This window comes from Aethalodelphis obliquidens, unplaced genomic scaffold (genome assembly GCF_003676395.1).
Source record: "Aethalodelphis obliquidens isolate GAN/ISIS:26980383/991018 unplaced genomic scaffold, ASM367639v1 scaffold21, whole genome shotgun sequence".
In the NCBI taxonomy this organism is placed as follows: domain Eukaryota; kingdom Metazoa; phylum Chordata; class Mammalia; order Artiodactyla; family Delphinidae; genus Aethalodelphis; species Aethalodelphis obliquidens.
The window spans coordinates 23209572-23230889 of record NW_020837965.1 but is presented as its reverse complement, the minus strand read 5'-3'; the positions used below and the strand labels follow the sequence as shown (position 1 = coordinate 23230889).

Genomic DNA, 21318 nt, shown 5'->3' with positions numbered 1-21318 from the left:
TCGCGGGCTCTAGAGCGCAGGCTCAGTAGTTGTGGCACACGGGCTCAGTGGCTCCGCGGCATGTGGGATCTTCCCGGACCAGGGCTTGAACCCGTGTCCCCTGCATTGGCAGGAAGATTCTTAACCGCCACACCACCGTGGCAGTCCCTCTCCCACTTCTGATGTGATTGTGCAGCGGGGTCAGCGTGGTGAGGGAAGGTGGATTTCACCCCCTCCACGTTCAGGAACTGGGGGCATGTGGTTGGACGTATCTCCCTGGCCTCTGACTGCAGGAGGGGTGGTGGGTTACCTGTGTTATGCAGCCCCCCGAACAGATCGCTTGCAGAAGTTCTGTGCGTCAGGCAGGATGGAGCGGAGGAAGCCCAGATGCTGACTTGGCATGCTTGGGGCCTCAGTTTCCCCCCTGAGCAGGGGAGGGCCTCCCTGGACCCTGGGCCTTGGGGTGAGCTGCCCCTGGGTGAGGGTCCCATCAGGGGAGCATTTGTGAGAACTCTTTTTGGACCTGAAGCATTGTGGAAGTTGAAGGAATCAGCTCAGGACGAGCTGGTGAGGGAACCCATCACCCACTTCCTGCAGGTCAGGGAAACCTGGGCTCAGAGGCCCACCGGAGGGGGCCCAGGGGAGGGTGGGCCCTTCTGTTGGATACAGTTTGCCGACGGGTGACATGCCCCCTTTGTGTCGTTACAGATCCCTCGTCCACCTACATCAGGCAGCTGGAGACCAAGGTGAAGCTGCTGGAGGGTGACAAGCTCCTGGCACAGGTAGGCTGGCTGTGGGCCAACCCCACCCTGAGGGCCAGTGCAGGCCCTGCTGCCCACCCACCACTCTCGCCCCAGCACACCTGGGGTTCCCTTCCCCCTTCCCACCCCTAACCTTCCACCTGCCCCCGACTCCTGCCCGGAGTCACCTCCTGGGACACCTGGCCGAGGACGGCCACCTGCCTTCCCTCCATCACAGCCTTTCCCTGTCTGTCCCCGCTGTGGTCTGCGAGCCCCTTGGGGGCTGGCGCTGGGCCCGTCCCAGAGATGGGGCAGAACACACACACAAGTGCTGAAGAAATGGACTGCTTTGCCCTTTGGATGGGCGCATCAAGGCCCAAGAGGCGGGCTGGCCCGTCCCCGCTCAGACCCCCATGGAAACTTCCCTGCCCCTGCTGTGCCAGTTTCTCTCTGGGCTGGGGTCTGCCCTCCTCCCTCCTGCCTGGCCTGAGTCCACAGACAGGTGAGGCCAGGCCTCGTCCCCGGCCTGCCCCTGGCCTGTCCCCAGCACAGGGATGGCGGGTTAGAGATGGGTGACGGGGTCAGTGCGGGGAGGAGGTGGTGCAGGATGAGAGGGGGGGCAGGCGTCTGTGCCCTTGGCGAGTGCGGCTGGAGCGTGGAGGGGGCGTGGCTGCCAGGACGAGGGGCCTTTCCTGCTGTTGGCAGGGTGGTGATGGGGGGCTGTGATCAGCCCGGTCGGTCGGGGTGTCTGGGGCCAGCTGGCTCGGCTGACCCTCCAGCCTCTTTCTCCCTTGTACTCATCCCTGACTTCATCTCAGTAGCCCTCTCCCCTGCCACATCTGCTGGCCCATAAGTGGCCGGCCGGGATGCCCAGAGCGTTTCTCTGGGAACCAGCCCCAGGGAGGGCTCAGCTGCCTGGCCTCGTTGCTAGGCGACCAGTGGGCTTGGCGCCACTGCCCTGCTCAGACACCCTCTCTGCCCACTGGGCGGCTCACAGCCCCAAGTGCAGCCCGACAGCTGCCATCCCACCTCTCGCCCTCGCAGGGGCTGCTGGAAGTTCCCCCTAGCTCGGCAGGACCCTGCAGAGTATGTGGTTCACATTTGGGTCTTTGCTCCCCCACATCCCATGGCCACCGCATTGTGTCAGGCGCATAGCCAGGCACTGAATTGCAAGGCTTGTTTTCAAACAAAATGTGTCACTTGTTAAGGTGCTGGAAGGGCCTGGCTGCAAGATATGCTGGCTCCTCGGGGCTGGCAAGGCCAGGGAGGGGCTGGGGCCTCGCCTGGCGGTGGGCTAGGGCTCCTTAGACCTGAACACTCCATGTGGGCTTGTCCTGGTTGCTAAGGAGGGTGTGTGGGGCGGGCTGCGGGAGCTGTAGGCAGGGGCGATGGGGGCAGCCTCAGGACTTGGGGGCCTTTGCTCTGGGGCTGGTTCCCATCCAGCGAGTAGGGAAGCGAGTCACTCACTTCAGCCATGTACAGCAGGGTGAAGGCCAGGACCTCGCTCTGGCAGTGGAAGCCTCCGACCAGCGGGTCAGCAGCCTTGTGAGTCTGCCCCAGTCCAGCTGTTCTTTGTGTCACTGTTTCTGGGGAGAAGCAGGTTGAGAGCTTGGACCCCAGATTTGGGATGCTATTTGCAATGCTGTTCTGCGGTCCAGGCAGGGCATGGCTTGTGGTCCTGTTTCCAAGGACAAGGACAGGCTGCAGAGTGGCAGTCCTTCCTCCTCCTCCTGCCTCTGGGAGCCCCCCGGTCTCATAAGGGAGCCCCCCATAGCTGTGTCCCCTTGCCCTGTGCCCACAAGGGCAGAGGTGGAGGTTGACGGGGCCCTGTGTCTGGAGCATCAGGGGTGCGGGCCGCCACCTGGGCAGGGGGTTTCTCTGCCTGGTCCCTCCCCACCAAGCCTGCTCTGACCTGCTCCAGGGGTCAGACTGGGGACATTGTCCTCGTCCTGGAGGCAGCAGCAGTGGGCTTCTGTCCCCGACCTGTACCCATGCCAGGCTCTCCGGAAACACACAGCCATCAGATGGGGGCGCGACCTCTCGCCCGGGCCCAGGCTTGCTGGCTTCAGGCAGATGGGGCTTTAGGGACAAGAACATGCTTTGGCCCGGCTCCTCGCTGGTACAGGAGAAGTGCTGGGAACTCCGAGACCATCCAGTGTGCCAGTGTGCCAAGTTTCTTGTTTCCTGAGTAGACTTTTCTTTCTCCCCAGATGAAGCCTTGTGAGGCTGAGCTGCTCCGGTGATAGCCGTGGGTGCTTGTGTGTGTCATGGGGGTGGGGCCCCTGGGTCCTATCCTCGTCTCTTCCTCACGAGGGCTCTGCTGGCGAGTGGGGGTCTTGCCCAGGGTCTCCCAGTGAGCGGTGTCAGGGCCATACCCAGCATCCCGAGAAGGGGGCAGCCGTGTGGTGCTGGGGCCTTGGCCCTCCAGTGCACTGCGTACCCACCTGCCCTGGTCCCCTTGCTTCAGCCGAGGGCTGACCCTCAAGCTACAGGATGCAGAAGCACCCGGGGGCCAGGGTGCGGGCAGGGCATCTCCAGGGTCATGGGCGGGACTCCTGTTGCCCCTGCCACCCGCTGCCACCAGGGCTTGGCCTTGAGGGTGGGTGGGTGCCCTGGAGGAGGGCGTTGCTGTTCTGAGCCACGCAGGGGATGTGAGAAACAGTGAGAGGAGGGTCGCTTCTGGCCTGCTCAGGGCTTCCTGGCAGAAGTTGACACCTTGCCTGCCTCTGGGTTCCTAGGGTGGCTCAGGCGGCATCAGCTTTATGAGGACCCTTGAGCCACTTCCTCTCCCCTGGCCTCTGTTTGCTTACCTGTAAAATGGGCACTCACTCACTCACTCCATGTGTAACTGATCACCTGCTGTGTGCATGGCTGGCGGGGGCCGGGGTGGGGTGGGTGTACAGTGGTGTCCAGGCAGAGGCCTACCCACAGGGGGCACTCTTGTGCTGCCTCCTTGTCCTGGCCAGCAGGCTCATGTATACGGGAGGGCTGTGGAGGACAGTGGAGGTGGGGAGAACTCCGTGGGCAGGGCTCAGCCCACAAGTAGAGTACTCGTCTTATTTTGATGAGTACTGGTCCAGGGAAGATGGGGTTTTCTTAGCCTCCTTCCTCCTGGCCTCCCGCCAGTAGCCTTCCCCAGCCACCCCCAGGTGGCCCGGCACTTGCTCTGGGCTCTCTCAGCCCCATAGGCTGCCTCTCTTGCTGCCGGGATATTGGGATCCTCCTTGTGAAGCCTGGCCCTGACCCCTGCTGGACTGTTAGGTACTCAAGGACTGGGCTGCTGGGTCTCAGTGGTCACATCTGTGTCTCAATGCCCAACTGGACTTGGTGGATGCATCTTGGGGAACCCTGGCTGCACCTGCCTGGTCTCCCAGGCTGGGAGGGGAGGCTGGTTCTTGCCCAGAATAAGGAAGGTCTGCTTAACCCAGGGAGAGTGGCTTCATAAGGTAGTGAGTGTACCATCTGTGGAGGTAATCAAGTGTGGATGGATGGATGGATGGGGGTGATGGGTGACCGTGTTTGGGAATATTGAAGAAGGAGATTGCTGCCATGGGTGGGATTCTGGCCACGGTCTCATGGGCTCTAGCTTGTGAGATTCATGATTCTGGCACCTATATCTTTTCAGTGAAATCAAATTGCACAGAAACCTCCAGCTCTGTGCAAAGTGGAAAATCTGCCTTTGGCCAAAAGCAGGGGAGAGCAATGTTATTCTTTTAACTATCTTTGGGTGACGTGGCTTTGGGGTTTGGGTGGGAGGGCAGAGAGCCGCTGTGGATTCCCGTTCCCCACTGCCCACCCTCTCCCTCCACGGCCTCTATTTAACTCCAAAACAGCTTTAATTAAAAATGTGCCAGAGTGTTCACAGGCTAAATTACTGTATTGCAGTTCATATTTTCTTTCTCATGTCGGCTTTAAAATTTCATCAACACAGCTGCTTCCTCTGCAGTGATTCATCTGGAGCCCAGTATGTGATAGGATTTTTCCCGTGGATTCTGTGCCTAGCCGGGCTGGGCTGGAGGCGGCTCTGATTGACGTGGGGGCCTACGCTCTGTGGTTCCCTCCATTCACTTCCCTGCTGGGCTGATCAATGAAGGCTCCGCGTGTGCCCAGAAGCCAGCTTCACAAAAGAGCAAGAAGCAGGTCGGGCAGGAGCGGGCGGCCGTCTGGGGGAGAGGAGGCAGTGGTCCAGGCCCGTGGCTGTGACGGGTCCCAGCCGGCCCCCCTTCGCCTGGCCCCGGTGCCCGCTCTTCCCATCCTGCCATGCCACACAGGGTCACTGTACACTCAGGTTGGAAGTGACCCCAGGATTTACACCAAGCATGGATGGGGAAACTGAGGCCTGGGTGGAGGAGGATTTCCTGGGACAGGTGATTGTATTAGTTTGCTAGAGCTGCCGTAACAAAGAACCATGCACTTTGTCGGAGCGGGGTGCGTGGAGAAGGGGCTTAAGCAACTGAAATGTATTGAATGTATTGTCTCACGGTTCTGGGGAGCATGAGGTCAACAGGTCAGCATATGAATTTGATTGGGACATAGTTCAACCTGTAGCAATGATGCTGTTGGCCTGACGGTATAAGAAAGTGGGTTTGAGCCCCAGAGGAGTCTGGGTTCAGATAATCCCTGCTCCACCACTCACCGGCTGTGTGGCTTTAGGTAAGATACCTTATGTCCCGGCGCCTGGTTTCCTCACCCATAAGACAGGGGCGATGGTGATGCCTGCTACAGCACTGACTGGAACCTGGGGGCGCCCAGGCAGTGCTTGCCCTTCTCTCCTTTTCCTGGTCTTGGGAGCCTGGGATTTTTCAAGGTCTGGAAGCCCACGCCCATTCAGCCGGGCTTGGTCCCTGATGGACTGCTCCTTCTTGCCTTTTGTCTGCGTTTTGAACCATCCAGGCCTTGGGACTGAGGAACAGTCTGCTACTATCTGAGCCCATTGCTGACACCTCAGTACTGTTGCCCGCCTCCCCAGGGAGGGCTGTTTTGGTCGGTTGGTCCCCTTGCCCAGGCCCTGCAGAGATGCTGGCCTCATGGTGTGTCTGTGGTGGCAGTGCTGCTCGCTGGCATCTTCTGTGACATGCTGCTTCGTTGACGGGCTCTGGGCTGTCCCTGCTTCGCCCGTTTGGTGTTCCGGGCTTGGCTGTCATGTCCCCGCCCCTTCTGTCATGAGAGATGTGGTCTCCGGAGGGCTTCATCTGCTTCATTAGCAGAACCTTAGAACCAGTCCAGCCTCTTCCTCAGCCAGGGAGGAAACCCCCTCTTGCCATCATCCAAGCAGATGGTCAGTCTAGCAACGTGGGCAGGAAGAGAGACAAGGAATTCTTGTCCCTTACGCCCGAGGCTTAACCAGGGTCCACCGTGAGCCAGACACCAGGTGCTCAGCATGGTAAGAGGCTAACCCCAGAGCCAGAGGGCCTGGTTCCAACCCGCAAAGTGCCACTTACCAGCTGGGTGGCATTGGGCCAGTGGGTTAACCTCTCTGTGCCTCAGGTTTCCCAGCTGTAAAACGGGGACTAACGGTGTCTGCTCCAGGATTAAAGGGCAAATCACGGAAAGCACTGAGGGCCGGGGCTGGCTGGCGATAAGGGTCGGGGGTCAGCCACTGTGACCTCACCTGTGGGCCATCCAGCAGCTGAGTGTCCTACTGGACCCCAATTGACATGCAGGCGAACAGAGACCTGGGAGCGGGCGAGTTGCTCAGGTGCACTCAGTTGCGATGGGATTTGGATTTTGCAATGCCTGTGCCCTCCAGAGTCCCCCACCTGCCTCCACAGAGGTTACATGGCCCGCCCCTCACTCACCTCATCGGAGCAAGTAATGGTCCCACCAGGGGACCCGTGAGGGGATGACGGTCATTGCAGTTGGGACCCGGTCAGCGCGGTACCCATCAGTTACAGGCCACATGGTTCTGGGCAGTACACACATCCGGGTTTGAAAAATGGTTTAGGACCTGAAGTCGCATGGGGGTAGGGGGCAGTGCCAGCTGCGGGTGAGACATCAGCCACGCGTTAACCGCACGTGGACGACACGCTGCCTCGTCTGAGCAGTAACCGGAAGAACCCGCTGGATCCCCGGCCACGCCGCAGCCCCTTTGATTCACGGCCTGCTAATGAGTTCTCGTAAAATTAAAGGGGGAAAAAAGCAGGTAAATCTGGTTGGTAGGACCTGTATGTTCTCGTGAGAGACCTTGCAGGCCACATTCGCCCTGAGGACGGGCAGATATCTGGCCTCGCCCAGCTGGCTGGGATCTCGGGGTGCCTCTCAGAAGGGCAGCTGTGTTCCGGTGTGAGCCTCGGGGAGGGCTGTGAAGGTGTTGGGGCCCCAGTTCCTGGCGTGTGGTAGGCGCGCTGTCAGTCTTTGTGCAATCTGGAGTTTCTAAAAACACGGGGCTCCTGTGAGGCGCCTTGGGGACCCTGACCTCGGCCCTTGGCCTCCCTACTGCAGCCCAGCCGAGGTCCTGGAGGCTTTGGGCTAATGGGTGTCCAGGGGAGGGAGGGCAGAGGTGAGGGTCGTGGTTGGCATTGCTGGGTGACACTTGCTCTCTTCCCTTCCAGCTGCCCCGCCCCTATGGCCGCCCGAGAAGCTGGCTTCAGGTAGAGCTGCCCGGCAGGGCTTGTTTGCAGTGCTGTGTGGGGTGGGGGCTGCTTGCAGTGCTGTGTGATGCCCTGTCTGCCCGCAGCGCCCTCCCATCTCTTCCTGGGAGCTGACCACCACCCAGGGTGCCCTGGTCCTGCCTTTAGATTCATTGTGGGATCCGCCCTCTCTCTGAGCTGGTGTCACTGCCCAGTTTTACAAAGTGACAGCAAAAGAGTTGTGAGACAGTGGCCTCTTGTGATGCTGCACCCAGGCCCCTGCTTACCCACCTCTCACCGGATCTGCCCAGCTTGTGAGGTCAGGGGGCAGGTCGAGATCTGCACTTTGCAGGAGAACCTGCAGTGCCTGGTAGGGTGAGGGCTTGCTGAGGCCACAGGAGTTAGTGCTGGCTCCCAGCTGGCCCAGGTCCTCGGGCGAGGTCTCCAGGGATGCCTGGAGGTAGGAAGAACCCACCAGCGCCCAGTGCTGGGCTCCCACCCTCTCCGAGCGCTACAGCCTTGCCACCCCTGGGAGGTGGGCGTCACTGCCCTGTGTTAGGGTTTCGGAAAGCGGGGCTGGTGTCACTTGTCACCTGTCCCCATGATAGAGACATCGACACCTCCCTGTACCACGAGGGCTGGCAGGCTGAGCGCTGGCTCCCACTGATGGGGTCCTGCCCCTGGTCACTGCATACACATCGGCCCATGGGCCCTGCGTCTGGGGATCTGAGCGGTCACCTGCGGGCAGATTGCCAGATGGGGACGCCCGGGCGCCCCCGTGTCGGTGCTCACCTTCCATCTCCGCAGTGGCAGGCCCTGCTTCACCTGTCAGGCGCTGCCTCTCTGCCTGGCTGCACCCAGTAGGACCATGTCCTGTTGTAGCCTGCGGCCCACCCGAGGGGCTGAGAGCCCTTTGGGACCAGGAAGGCAGGGCGAGTAGCTGCCTCTGAGCGAGCCCAGAAAGCGGCCCCCCAGTGAGGAGCCCTGAGTGGAGGGGGGGGGGAGGTGGGCGCCTAGCCTTGTTTTCTCTGAGTTCTGCCCTTGGCCCGGTTCTGTTCAGCACCTCCTTTGACGGTGCTCCCCAGGAGGCTCTGCAGGTGGCCTCAGGGATCCCCCGGCTTTGCAAGCAGGAGTCGCTGGGCAGGCGATGACTAGGTGCTTCTGTGGCTGGGAGCCTCCTTGCAGCCCCACAGAGGCCCGGAGAGGCTGGGGTAGCCTGAGTTCACACCACCCGCCGCGACCCGCTCTGAGCTGGATAGCGTTGCAGTGATGGCCCTGGACAGAGGCCCCGGGTGCCCTTAACAGTGGGATGGGAGGCTCTGCAGCCTCCTGGGTCTCTCCCTCCCGGTCCAGAACTCTTGTGCTGCTTTCTCGTGGGGGACAGGGTGGGGTGGAAGCGGCCGTTGCTGTAGCTGCAGTGCTGGATCGTTTCCTTCCCTTTTAAGGATCCGGGCAACCCTGTTCCAGCTCCTGCTCTGTGTGTCAGATCCGCTTCCCTGTGTCCCGAGGGACCCCGTTAGGGGGCCTGGGGGGCAGGGCAGTCCTCTCCTGGGGAGCAGTGGTGCGCCCCGTGTCCTGCCCGCCCCGCCGCCCCAGAAGGCCCCTTCAGCTTCGCTCCATCTCAGTGGTGAAACCCTAGGGATTTCATCTTCCAGGGCACCAAGAGGCAAGCGGCAGGAGTTTTAATTTGGGTTTAAGTGCAGTCATGTTGCTTCATGTCGATGCGTCATTAGCTGCGTTGCCCCAGCATTCTCCCCGCCAGCTTTGTGGCTTTTTGCTCATAAAGTGCTGTGGGCTCGCAAATAGTTATGGACATCGCTGGAGGCAGGGGTAGGAATTGCGTGCTGCTAAGTAAAAACTCCCCACCCTCTTGCGCACACACCTCCTCCCCAGGGAATTATCTGCCGGGAGGGAGGAGACACACAGACCTGTGTTTTCAGTAGCAGCACGTGGGCTGCTTCTGAACCCATTTGGTCCGGGATCAGAGACGCTGTGGAGGAGGGGAGACTCAGCCCAGAGCAGAATCTAGACGGGGTGCGGGTAAGGACAGGGCAGCACCCGCCGTCCTGGTCCCAGGGGCCGACGGGAGAGAGCAGTGGCTCCAGTGCCTGGCCCTGTGGTCAAATCCATGCCAGTGTGTGCGTGGCCTGCGGCCCCAGGGGTGGACGTTCAGCATGTTGAGTTGAGAACGCGCTTTCCACTGGAGAAGATTTTCTAACTGTCACAGAGATCTGGCCAGGAAAATAATTGGCTTTGGGATTTTTGCCTATAAATGGAGCTGGGGGGGCGGATCCCCATGGGAGGGTGAATGAGTGCTGGGCGAGGGGCAGCGTCTCTTTCCTGTTGGCGACTGGTGGCAGAGGTTCGGCTCAGATAGACCCCTGGCTGGGCCAGGGAGGGTCAGTATGCCTTGGGCTTTAACGCCTCAGGTTAACCCAAACAGGCCTTGGCTGGTGCGTGACAGTCCCATTTTAAGATAGAGGACTGTGACCGAGATCCCCCTGTAAGACCCTGCTGCAACTCAGGGGACCCCACTTCTCTCCCCTCTGTGTCCCTTGGTGACCTTGGCCACACTCCGGTGCTCCCTAGGCCACGGGAACAGTTCTTAGCTAGGTGGCTGGTCTCGGCTCTCCTCGGGCCGGCGGGAGCCTGGGGTGGGGATGGGATGGGAGTGGGGTAATGAGGGGAGTGACTGCCTTTCTCCTGTTCCTCCGGGCCGCCTCCGCTCCTGTCCTACAGATACTTACAGGGCACTGCTGTGTGTGCCCAAGCCCTTGAGAACTGGGGCGTCTGACCTGGGTCTGATGGGGGCGGGAAGGCAGAACCCAGGGAGTTGATGAGGCTGGAGGCCCCGTGAGAAATGGGGGCCTGGGTCCAGTGGCGGCGGGGGGGAAGATGGGCGTGTGCAGGGGCCCCTGGGCAGAGCAGGGGAGTGCTGGAGAGGAGGAGGGGCCCCCAGGAGTGGCTGCCGCCCTGTCTTGCTCCCCCAGCCCTGGCCTCTTCCCCTCCAAGGGTTTGCTTGGGCAACTCAACGGCCTGCTGCTGATTTATGGGATGTTCCGCTGCATTTTATCTGCCCAGAAGTGTTTCCGCAGTTCCTTTGAAGTAGAAGAGGGTGTTGGGGTCAGAAGCGCCACCCCAGGGCTGTAGTGATGCAGAGGGTCCAGAAGCCAAGGTTTCTGCTCAGCGGGACCAGGGGGCCTCCGCTGGATTGAGCGTGACCCCTGGGTCCCCCCCGCCTCTGGGTCCAGCCCCAGCTTCTGCGCGGCTCTGCTTTGCCCCGAGGGGAACCACCTAAGGCCACATAGGTGCTTGTTCATTCATTCACTCACTCATTCATTCAGTAATTCATTCATTCCCGCTTCCCCCCTCCTTCTAAGCGTGCCCTGGGCATTCATTAGTCATGAGCCCGGCTGCGCTGGCACCTGTGGATACAGAGGGTGAGGCCCAGGGCTCACACTTACGAGCTGCTTTCTGACGGCGGAGGCTCACGGGCAGCGTGTCAGAGCGCTCTGCAGGCTCACACCTTGGGCAGCCCCAGCCCCGTGGAGACGGGAGGACTTCCCCGAGGACGTGGGCCCCAGGGGCTGCAGAGGCCGTTCCCCAGGCCATTCGGGGACCAGTGCAGGGTGCTGGAGCAGAGGAACGAGGGGGACGGGGCGGGGCGAGCCACGCTCCCATTCACTCACCTGTCTATTCAGCCATGCAAGAAACGTTTATAAAATACACAGCAGGGAGCGAAACGAAGCCCCTGGCCTCGTGGCTCTGACACTTGAACAGAGAGATGGACGTCAACGGCTACTGATGAAAGTGGCAGTGAGATCAAATTGGGGTGGGGGCGGAGGGAGGGTGCACAGGCCGGGCCTCCAGGCAGGTGTGAGGAACAGAGCGGAGGGAACCCACGGAGGGAGCCCTGCCTGGACCGGGCAGGGGTGTCTCGTCCAGCGGTCCGAGGACCTGACGGGAGCATCCTCGGCCCCCTCAGCCCAGCCCCTCGCCCCTCACCTCTAACCCCTCTCCCCTTCTCTCTCACGCAGCAGGCAGGCTCCGGAGAGTTCCGGACACTGCGGAAAGGCTTCTCCCCGTACCACTCGGAGTCCCAGCTCTCCAGCCTGCCGCCCTCCTACCAGGATGCCCTGCAGAATGTAAGTGTCCCTCTCCCAAGAGCCCCACTGTTCCCATGTGGACCGCCCACCTCCGGAAGTGGAGGGGTGAGGCTCAGACCGGCTGGTGACCTGCCCAGGGCACGAGGATGGTCCACGGCTGAGCTGGGATTGGGATCCTCAGCTTCTGCCCGAGCTGCTTCCAGGGCAAGGCTTGGACGGCGCCTGGGCTCCCGACCCTTGACCCTCCACCCTCGACCCTTAGAACCTTGTAAGGGCCCGGCGTGGTGGTGAGAGGTGGGGGCCCAACTTGGGATACCGTTGCCGGCAGTGCAGGCTGGGGCAGAGGCCACGCGGCCCAGCCGCTGTCTGTCTGTGCAACTCGTCCGCCTCTGTCACTCCTTGGACACAGCAGGGAGTGGCTGCCCTGTGTGTACGTGAGGGCGACTACCCCAGACTTTATAACGGAGGTGGGAGAGGAGCTCAAGTTTATGACCGTGGGCTTCCGTTATCATCAGGGTGCCTCCAAGGTGATCCTGGCTTCTCGCCTGGGCTCTGACCTGCCCTGGGTGGGACAGGGAGGGCAGCGTGCGGCCAGCTCCCTGGGATGTGCATGCCTGGCTCAGGACTGCTCCCTGTGGGTGAATGTGCCCGTCATCCCTCTGTGACCGAGGGATGTATTCTTGTATTCAGAATACGCAGATCTACAGAAGCAGAAAGTACATTAGTGGTTGCCAGGGGCTGGCAGGAGGCGGGAGGAGGTGATGAAAACGTTCTGTTGGATGACTGTACAAATCTGTGAATGTGCAAAAACTACCTCCCAAGAAGCACGCGTTCGCATGAGCTCTGTAGATGTTTATTGAGCATCTGCTACGTGCAGGGCCGTGCTGGGCGCTCTCCACACACAGAAGCCCTGCAGCAAGGCAGGGACTTGGTGAGAAGTCCCCACAGAACAGATGAGAAACCGAGCTGGCCTGAGGTCCCTTGCAAGGTGGGCCTGGACTCTCCCCCAGGGTCCCAGCCCGGCTGTCTCCCTTCCATCCCAGCCAGCAAGGGCAGCCCCGGGGTTCCTCCCTGGGCCTCTGCGCTGGCAGGAGCAGGCCGATGCTGCCGCTGGCTGCTGGCCGAGCGCTCTGCTGTTTCTCTTCTGAGGCCCTCGCACCTTCTCCAGGAATGTAGCTGCTGACGCTGTGCAGGCAGCAAAGCCTGCTGATGACAGATAATCCAAATATTTATCCAGGAGCCCCGTGGCTGAATGAGGCTCCATGATGAAGGGCTCTCAAAGCCCAGCATTGCATTGCCCCCACAGGAGCGGCTCCCCCAGCCCTTCATACCCTCTGCCCTCTGTTCATTCTGATTGACTGTGGGAATCCTAACAGCTCACGGGACAGGGCACTGAAGACTTCTTGGTGAGCTGCAAACTGTAAAGTGCTGTGCAAGCCTGGCTGGCTCCTAGGACGTGCAGATGGGAGCAGAGGGAGCTCACTCCCCGAGGCTGAGCCCCTGAGGCCTTGACAGTGCTAGCGGAGGGCATGAGTCTTCCGGAAGGCTTCCTGGAGGAGGCCTTAGGAGGGGCTCCCTGTGCTGTCTTTAGGCTGCCTGCGTGCCATGGGCTGTCACCCCCTTTGGAGGGAAGGAAGCTGAGGCCCACTGGGGTGGGGTGGGGTGGGATGGGACGGTTTGCCAGGGTCGCATGGCTAGTGCGTGCCAGCACCAGGCCAAGCTGGGCTTGGAGGCCGGGTGCCGGCGTGCAGCACGAGGCCGCGGGCAGGCTGTTGGGGCAGATGGAGAGGGTGATGGTGTCTTGTGGGAGGGGCAGCCACAGAGGCTGCTGAGGAGGCAGTAGAGGGGCCGGAGCTGAGGTGGGAGTTCAGAGGCCAGGCCCCTTGGGACGTTTATAGGGCGCTGAGCCCTTGCTGGGCCCTGGAGGGCCCGTGGGTCCACAGGGAGAGGAGGTTTGTGTGGGGGGGACCCCCTGTGCTCTGATGCTGCCGGGGGCCTCGTCTCTTCCACAGCTACGTGTGGGCACATTTTCTGTAAGGCTACCTGCATGTCCACATGTCAGAGAATCCCGGGGTGAAGCAGGTGACCCTGTGGGGTGGGGACACCTCCTCCCTGCCCAGCTGGATGTCCCCACCCTCCCCGACCCCATCCCTACCCACTTCTCCCACCCACTGCCTGTCAGTGGAGCGAGCAACGGAGGTTGTACCCATCAGGGTCTGAGAGGAGGAGGCTTTTGACAGCTCCCTCGGGGAAACTGGTTTCCCTACTTTTTTTTGGTCAGTTGACTATATTTAAGTGTCCATTTCAGTGGATTTTAGAATCTTCACAGATTTGTGCAGTCATCGCAGCAGAACATTTTCATCACCCTGGAAAGAAACCCCGTGCTCCTTAGCAGTCCCTCCCCGCAGCCCCCGCCCCCAGCCCCTTGGCAACCGCTAATCTACTTGCTGCCTCTCCGCATTTGCCTTTTCTGGATATTTCATATAAACCGGAATCATAAAACATGCCATTCTTTGTGACTGGCTTCTTTCACTTAGCACCGCGTTTCTGAGATTCGTCCACATCGTAGCCTGTGTCAGACCTTCATTGCTTTTTATTGTCAAATTTTATTGTCCACATAAATTTGGACGGAGTTTTATGTGCAACAGCTGTGTGGGTGCCCCACATCTTGTGTGTCGTTCATCAGTTGCTGTGCATTGGTTTGTTTCCATTTTCTGCCTGTTGTGACTCGTGCTGCTCTGAACACCCCTGCACGGGCACGTGTGTGGACGCCTGTGTTCAGTGCTCTTGGGAGCACCTCCCCGCTTTTGGCTCCAGCGCTGGAGTCCCACAGACCCGGGGGGGAGGCTCGGCCCCCTGGTTTACTAGCTCTGTGGCCTTGGCAAGTCGTGCAGCCTCCCCTTACTCATCTGTAAAGTGGGAGCATAGAAAGACAGCGTCTGCGCAGAGGGTGGCAAGCGGCACTCCGTGGGCTGCTCTGCTCCGAGTGGGCTCTTAGGAGGTCGGGGGGAGGCATCACCGGGCTTTCCAGGCTGTGGTCCTCCTGCCATGGCAGGCCTGCAGGGGTGAGCTGGGTTTGGGAAATGCTCTAAAGGTCGCGGTCCTGACCGCTGTCCGGTGGTGGCTTCAGTCGCAGGAAGCCGCGGCTACGCTCTCATTAGCACCTGCCGTCTGTTTGGTGGGGTGGCCCAGGAAGCGGTTGGATTGCACGGCCTATCGTGGCCACTCCTAGTCTTTGCTTCAGAATCGGTCCCCTTACAGTGCGGGCGGTCAGGGAGCCCCAGGCGCAGACAGGACCTGAGGCCAGAGGAGCCCAGGGCCAGGCGCCTTCCTGGGCTGTACTTGTGTGCGGTCGCCCCCTGCTGGCCTTTAGTGGGGAGGGCAGCCTTCTGCCTCAGGGTGCGCACCTATGTGTGTGTGACCCACGCGGCACCTGTCTCCCAGAAGCCGCTTTGGTTTCCCCCGCATGACACACCCGGCCGGGATCCAGAGACCGGGCAGCCTGGGCCAGAGTTAGGGAAACAGCATCCCAGGCTCTCCATACAGCCTGGGACACAGGGACCCTAGCTGTCGTGCAGACAAGGAAACCGAGGTGCAGAGTGGGTCGGGCCTGCCTGGAGAACCCTGCCCAAGCCCAGCTCTGCCAGACATCAAGGCTGTGGGGTCTGGCCTCTGCCTGGAGCCAAGAGCAGGGCGAGCCTGCGAGGCCCTGGGATCAGGTCCGGGCCACGCGGGCCGGTGGGGAGAAGGCAGAGGGTGGCTGCTGGTGGTGGAAGATTCCAGGCCCTGAGGGTCCCCGCACAGCGTGGCCTGGCTGGGCAGGGTCCCAGGGCGATGGCCTCATCAGCCGAGCTCACTGAGTTGGCCTGGTCTCTGGAGGGGTCATCGGGTGCCACCGACGGAGAAGGAAACCAAGACTCAGAGACAGGAAGGTTGCCCAAGGACGCCAGGGTCTCCCCTTCACGCACTTGGTGTTCTTGGTGTTTAATCTCTGCCTTCCAGCATCCGCCGGTTCCCCTTAGGTCCCCTCCCAGCGTCTCCTGACCTCCCGGCTCCTGCCGCCCCGCGGTTGCATCGGCCTCCTTGTGTGTGGGCTCCTTCTGTGCGGCCCTGATCCCTTCTTGACCTTGCTCTGGGGCCGGGGTCCCCGCTGCAGCCCCAGCCAAAAGCCCTGCCTTCCGCCCCATGGACACCTGGCCAGCCGGGGAGAAGCCGGGCAGACAGACACTTGGCTTCTGACACGGGCGGGCAGAGGGCCAGGGAGTGGGTCCCTTCCTCTCCCGGCCTGCCTCCCGGCCCCTCAGGCTGATGTGGGTGGTGGGCACATGGTTGCCAATTAGGGTGTTGGCAGAAAGAGGTGGCACTGTTCCTGGGTGGCCGGACAGAACTGGGAGGGTCAGGGCTGGAAGCCCCAGGAATGCCCTGGGGGGTGGAGGCCGGGGAGGGAGAGAGACCTTAGGAGGCAGGCCGCCTGGGGCTGGAGCCCAGGTCCTTCGCATCTTCCCGGGTGACCGGCAAAACAGACAGCAGACCTTCCCTGTGGGCTGTTTAGAGGAGCCTGCGGGATGTGTGTGGGGAGTCCCGATGCTGCCCCCCGGCCTCACGCCCAGCCTCCTCTCCCCCGTCACCTCCACCCCCATTTCCTCCCGCCTGGGCCCTGGCCCCGCAGACGCAGTGCCCTCTCCCAGCTGCTGGCACACCTGTGGCTGCCACCTGGGAGCCAGCCAGGGCGAGCTGAGACGCACTTCCTTCCCACAGGGCCCGGCCTGCACGGTTCCCGAGCTGTCCCCGCCGCCCTCGGGTGGCTACAGCTCTGCGGGACAGAAGCCCGAGGCTGTCGTACACGCGATGAAGGTGAGGGCCAGGCCCTGCCGCTCCCTCGGGGGCCCCCAGATCCTGCTGCACTTCAGGAGCCTGTGACCTTGGACCCCACGTTTGCCCTTTCTGAGCCTGGGGGCAGCTGAGCGGCAGGGCAGGGACTTTGGTCTCTGGGTGGCCGTGGCTGCCTGGAGCACCGTGGTGTGGGGATTCCGCGGGGTGCTGGGTAGCGGCCAGGGAAGCTGAGGCCTGGGGGGGGTGGGGGGAGGGCTGGCACTCCCCAGGGTCGGGGATGGGGGTTGTGGGGTGAGGCTCAGGCCTCCCAGGCCCACTCTCCTCCTGTGCCCTGCTCAGGGCCTCCGGGTGCGCCCTGCGGTGCATCTCCCACCATGGCATCCCCATCCCTTCACGTGTATGCGCGCCGTGGACGCAGTGCACGGTCCCCCGGGTGTGAGGCCTGGCACGGCTGCACAGACACGGCACACTCGCGCCTGTGCGGGCGGTGACCGGGACACACCCCTGACGTGCATGAGCCGGGCCGCCCTGAGGCCCAAGTGGGGGCCCGGGGGCGGAGTGAGTCCCCCCGTGTGACAGTGGTCCCCACCCCACCTGTCCTCCCTGCTCCCGCGTGACCTGTCTTCAGCTCTGCCCCCGATGCTGACATGGGGTGCTGCTTCCCTCGTGTAGCGTCCCCGGTGTCGCTGTACCGCGGGGAGAGGACGCGAAGCGGGGAAGGACCACCTGGCCCTTAGGCCTCTCCATGCCCCTGTTCCCTGCACACCACCCCTCCGTCCCGGGACCCCACGGCTCCCGTTTGCAGCCGCGGCTCAGGGCGACCTGCCTGAGGCCTGCCTGGTGGCTTCCGCCCCTGACCCTGGGCCCTGTCCCCTGCAGGTCCTAGAGGTACATGAGAACCTGGACCGGCAGCTCCAGGACAGCTGTGAGGAGGACCTGAGTGAGAAGGAGAAGGCCATCGTCCGAGAGATGTGCAACGTGAGCCTCCTGGGGCCGGGGGTGACCTGGGGGGGTGGGAGCGGGTGCTGGGGCTTTGGGAGCCCTGGCCTCTCTTTGTCCACTTGACTTCCTCCCCGCTCCCGCCTCCCTTCCCTCTTCCCTTCCCCTCCCCTCCCCCTTTCCTTTTCCTCCCCTCCCTCTCTCTCCTTTCCCCTCCTTCTTTCCTTCCCTCCCCAAGAACAGGGTCCCTGATCTCTGGTCTTGCTCGCCCCATTTATCCTGACCCTTGGCCCCTGTCCCCTGATGTCTGTCTGGCTCCCAGCCTCCCAGCATGCTGGTGCCCCTGCTGGCTGCCAGCGCACAGGTGCTGTTCACGGGGGTGCAGGTGGAACGCTCCATTCTGCAGGACGCCCCACCCTGGAGCTAGCTGCCTTGGCTTTTGGAAGCTGGGCTTCTCTGGGTCTTTGGGGAGGCAGAGCGTCATCCCCCGACCCGCCTGGCCAATACGCATGGTCTCCTTGGACTCGTGAGGGAGCCAGCAGGGAAGTGGATCACGGGGTGCACCTGGGCCTCGCTTGGGATGAGGTGCCCCGAATCCCCCTCCTCTGCCGCCTCCTGGGTCTGTAGGCCCCACTGGACAGCCGCGAGGCCAAGTCTGCCCCCAGATGTGACCTGCTCAGGTGGGAGGTGTGGTTGTGAAGGGTGGACGTGCAAAGACGTACTCTGAGGGTCTCTGGGCCTCACGCGGCCTCCGTGTCCCCTCCTGGCCCCATGGCTCTCGGGATGCAGGTGATTCTGAAGAGCGATGGGGCAGTCTGTGCGCACAGGCCCCTGGGCAGGCTTGGGATGGGCCCTCCACTCACAGCTCGCCCCTCCCCACAGGTGGTCTGGAGAAAACTGGGAGATGCCGCCAGCTCCAAGCCCTCCATCCGGCAGCACCTGTCTGGAAACCAGTTCAAAGGGCCTTTGTAGGGCCGTTCCCCTGTGGACGTGGACTGGCCCTGCCTGGGGTCCCCAGACGTGGGCAGGCCCTCGCGCCGAGCCACTGTCTCCTTTTTCCGTGGTGAATTGTACATAGGACGCTGCCTGCTGTGGCCTGGCTGCCGGGGGTGCGACTCCATTTCCCACCTCTCACACACCAGCAAACCGGGAAGACTATTCCCCGCAGCAGAGCGGCCTGGACAACCTCGTTCCTGCTCAGGGGCCTGGGCTCTGGGCTCCATTGGCGAGAGGCTGAGGCTGCTCAGAGATGTCCGGCCCAGGAACCGTGCCGGGCTGTGCCCAGCCTTGGTGGAGGGGCACCTCATCAAGACCTCCATCCCCGGCTGCCACCTGTGCTGGACAGAGGCCGCTGGCAGCTGGACTGATGCACGGGGCACCACTTCTGACCCGCCTGCTGTGGCCTGAACACTGGCTCCATAAGCAGTGGGTCCCCAGAGTCGTGGACGAGGAAACTCACCCGCGGCCCTTCCTCTGGCCCCAGGGCCCAGCCTCCCCGCTGCCGGCTCTGCTTGTTTTTAGAGTTCACGCCCCTACCCCTAGCCACACACTCTGCAGTGTCCCCTCACCCTGTCCTAGGCTGTGCCCTATCCTTTTGGGTCCCTCCTGCCCAGGGCCCGAGGCACCTCCATTTCTGTGCTTCGCATCATGGGCTGTGTGGAGTCTCTGGGCTGGGCCTCTCTCTCTGCATGGGTGGCACCGGGCCGTGGCCAGGCCTCTGCTCAGGAACGGTTGCCCCCGGAGCTTGGACCCCTCTTGGATCACTGTGGACGGAGTTGCGTGGCCGTAGGTGAAGGAGTTCTGCCCTCCTTGGGAGGAGCCCTGCTTGGCTCTGGTTTTCATTTTCCTGTGTGACCCTCAGCAAGTCACTCAGCCTCTCTGGGCCCCTGGTCGGGAAAGGAGGGCTCAGAGGTTCGAGGCCATCAGCTCTAGTCAGCCTGTATCCTCACTCACAGCACGCGAGCCAACGGGGTCCTCCTGCTGGAGAGGCGGCTGGTGGGTGGGCTGGGAGGGGCGGAGGCCCCAGCTGAGTTCCGCTGCCTTGCTGCCTCCTCTCGGTGGACGGTCACCTCCCTTCCTGAGCCTCAAGTCCTCCCCTGCAGGGTGGGCAGCCTAAGGTCCTCCTTGCAGGGCTCTGGGGATCAAGTAAGACCTTCAGTGTAAAAGGATCGTGTATAAACTGTAAAGCGAGACATGTAAATTTTAAAGTTTGTGTGCGAGGGCAGTGAGGCCCTGAGGGCGTAAGTGATCAGTGGCGTATCACAGACGAGATCCCAGAGCCTGGAGGGCGGGGACAGGCCGCTGTTGTAACCAGCCCCCGTCCACCCGCTGTCTGCAGTTCCTCCCCCATCGCTGGACTCCAGTGGTCATTAGAACTCTGTGCGCGGGCGAGCGAAGAGCCCGAGAGGCTGGCTTGGCACCGGACAGGCCTCATCCGAGGCTCACGCGAGGGATGGGGACCAGGTGAGGGGACGGACCAGGCTGCCCCGTCCCTCTCCCCGGCGGGGACGCTGAGCCGTCCCCACCGCCTGTCTGCCATCGGCACCCTTGGGTCGACACTCGGGAAAGGCCCGCGGCCCTCACTGTGCCCGAGGAGTGCTGAACGGGTGCCGGTGACGGCGTCGGGCACGGCCCTCTTGCCCTGGGTGTTACAGGAAGCTATGGGCTCTCTGGAAGGAGCTGGTCCCTAGGTCATGTGGTGAGTTCCCTGTCATTAGGGGTGTGCACTTGGAGCTGGGTGAACATCCTCGGTCATGTTCTGGGTGACTTCTGCCCGGGTGGGCAGTCAGCTGGAGGGCAGAGGCCCCCTCCCGGGTCCTGGAGTCCAAAGAACCGTGGAGCAGCTCGACGGGGGGCTGGGTCTCTTGGGTGGGAGCCACATCTGAGAACCCGTGTGTCACGTCTGGGTCAGGCTGGCTTGCCCACCACTGAAAATAAGCAATAACTCAGGTGTCCTGGTGACTGCAGGTCTCCTGCAAACGGACCCAGGGAAGAACAGCCTCCAAGGGACCTTTCCCTGCCAGAGGGAGGTGACCCTGTCCCCTAGTGCTGCGGTGGCCTCCGGGGAGTGGGTCAGGCGTTCCCTCCAGAAGCAGCCTCCCGCCCGCCATGGAGGCAGCACCAGCCGGTGCCGACGTCTCCTTCCTGCCCCTGCCTGTGTCCCGGAGCCAGCACTGCATGGGAATGGCTTTTGAGGGCAGAATCGTACCTGTGACGGCATCTCTTTTAACGTAAGCTGTCGAAAAGCCTGCAGCGCCTCTGCGCGCCCCACGCCGGCCTGGGGCCCAGCTGCAGCGGGAGCCCACGGCTGGGAGGAGGGTCCCGGGGGCCAGCTCGGGGTGAGTCCCTGCTCTGCCACTAGCAGGGAGTGTGCAGGGGGTGACACCGGCGAACCTCCCATCTGGAGCCTCAGCTCTGAGAGCTCGTGGTGGGGTGTTGCTGAACCTGATGTCCTTTCATAAACACACTGTTTCTAGCGCCCGAAGCCCCGTGTGACACCTGTGCTGTGGCTTCCTTTCCCACTGTGATGGATGTCACCCTTCCAGCCTCATCCCAGGTGGCCAAGCCCATCCTGGAGTCGGAATCCACTGAGCATATTTTTATCCAAAAGTTATTAGCCACACATCAGTGTTGTTTAAAGAGAAAAAAGTGACCTTTTTTTTTTTTCTTGAAAACTTGAGAGGAAACAATACATACTACTGACTTTTTTTTTTTTAAGAAACAAAGGAAATGCATGACTGCAGAGCGGGAGAGGTGTATATTTTTCATAACGTGGGGGAAGTACTCGTGCTGCTCTCTGGGAATGGGCGGACCGCCTGGCCCCTGGCCCCAGGCCGGCAGCCGCGCTCTATCTACCTTCTGTCGGATGTGACCGCCCGAGTACTGGGGCCGCCCCCTCCCCAGCTCTGGGCAGAGCTGGGAGCCCTGGACTCCTGTGCCCGTTTCTACCTTCTATTGAACCACTTTGATTTGGGGAGAGAAAAAAAATTAGAACTTTTTGATAGTGTGGTAAAAACATTGATTTGAACTATTTTAGTAAAAGGAGTAACAGAAGATTGTGATAGTGTATACTTTGCGCTAGATAAATAAAGGCTCTTGCAAGCCTCTGGTGGGTACGCAGTGCTCATTTGTTTTGGGTGATGGGGCCCCTCA

General features: G+C 61.8%; 1 protein-coding gene across 6 annotated transcripts in view; it reads left to right on the top strand.

Annotated features, from left to right (window-relative positions):
* The window catches only part of CCDC85C (coiled-coil domain containing 85C), an 83563-nt gene extending 62291 nt beyond the window's left edge, over window positions 1-21272 (top strand). Inside the window, exons 2-8 of one of the 6 annotated variants that reach the window (XM_027120545.1) lie at window positions 688-761; window positions 2202-2264; window positions 11326-11433; window positions 16153-16248; window positions 16567-16785; window positions 17107-17205; window positions 18049-21272. In XM_027120545.1, the coding sequence (XP_026976346.1) occupies window positions 688-761; window positions 2202-2264; window positions 11326-11433; window positions 16153-16248; window positions 16567-16785; window positions 17107-17205; window positions 18049-18138 (749 nt within the window). In that variant the 3' untranslated portion in view covers window positions 18139-21272. The remainder of the gene's footprint in view (window positions 1-687; window positions 762-2201; window positions 2265-11325; window positions 11434-16152; window positions 16249-16566; window positions 16786-17106; window positions 17206-18048) is intronic. The other 5 variants (XM_027120547.1, XM_027120546.1, XM_027120548.1 and 2 more) reach the window with 5 other exon arrangements.
* The last annotated feature ends 46 nt before the right edge of the window (window positions 21273-21318 follow it).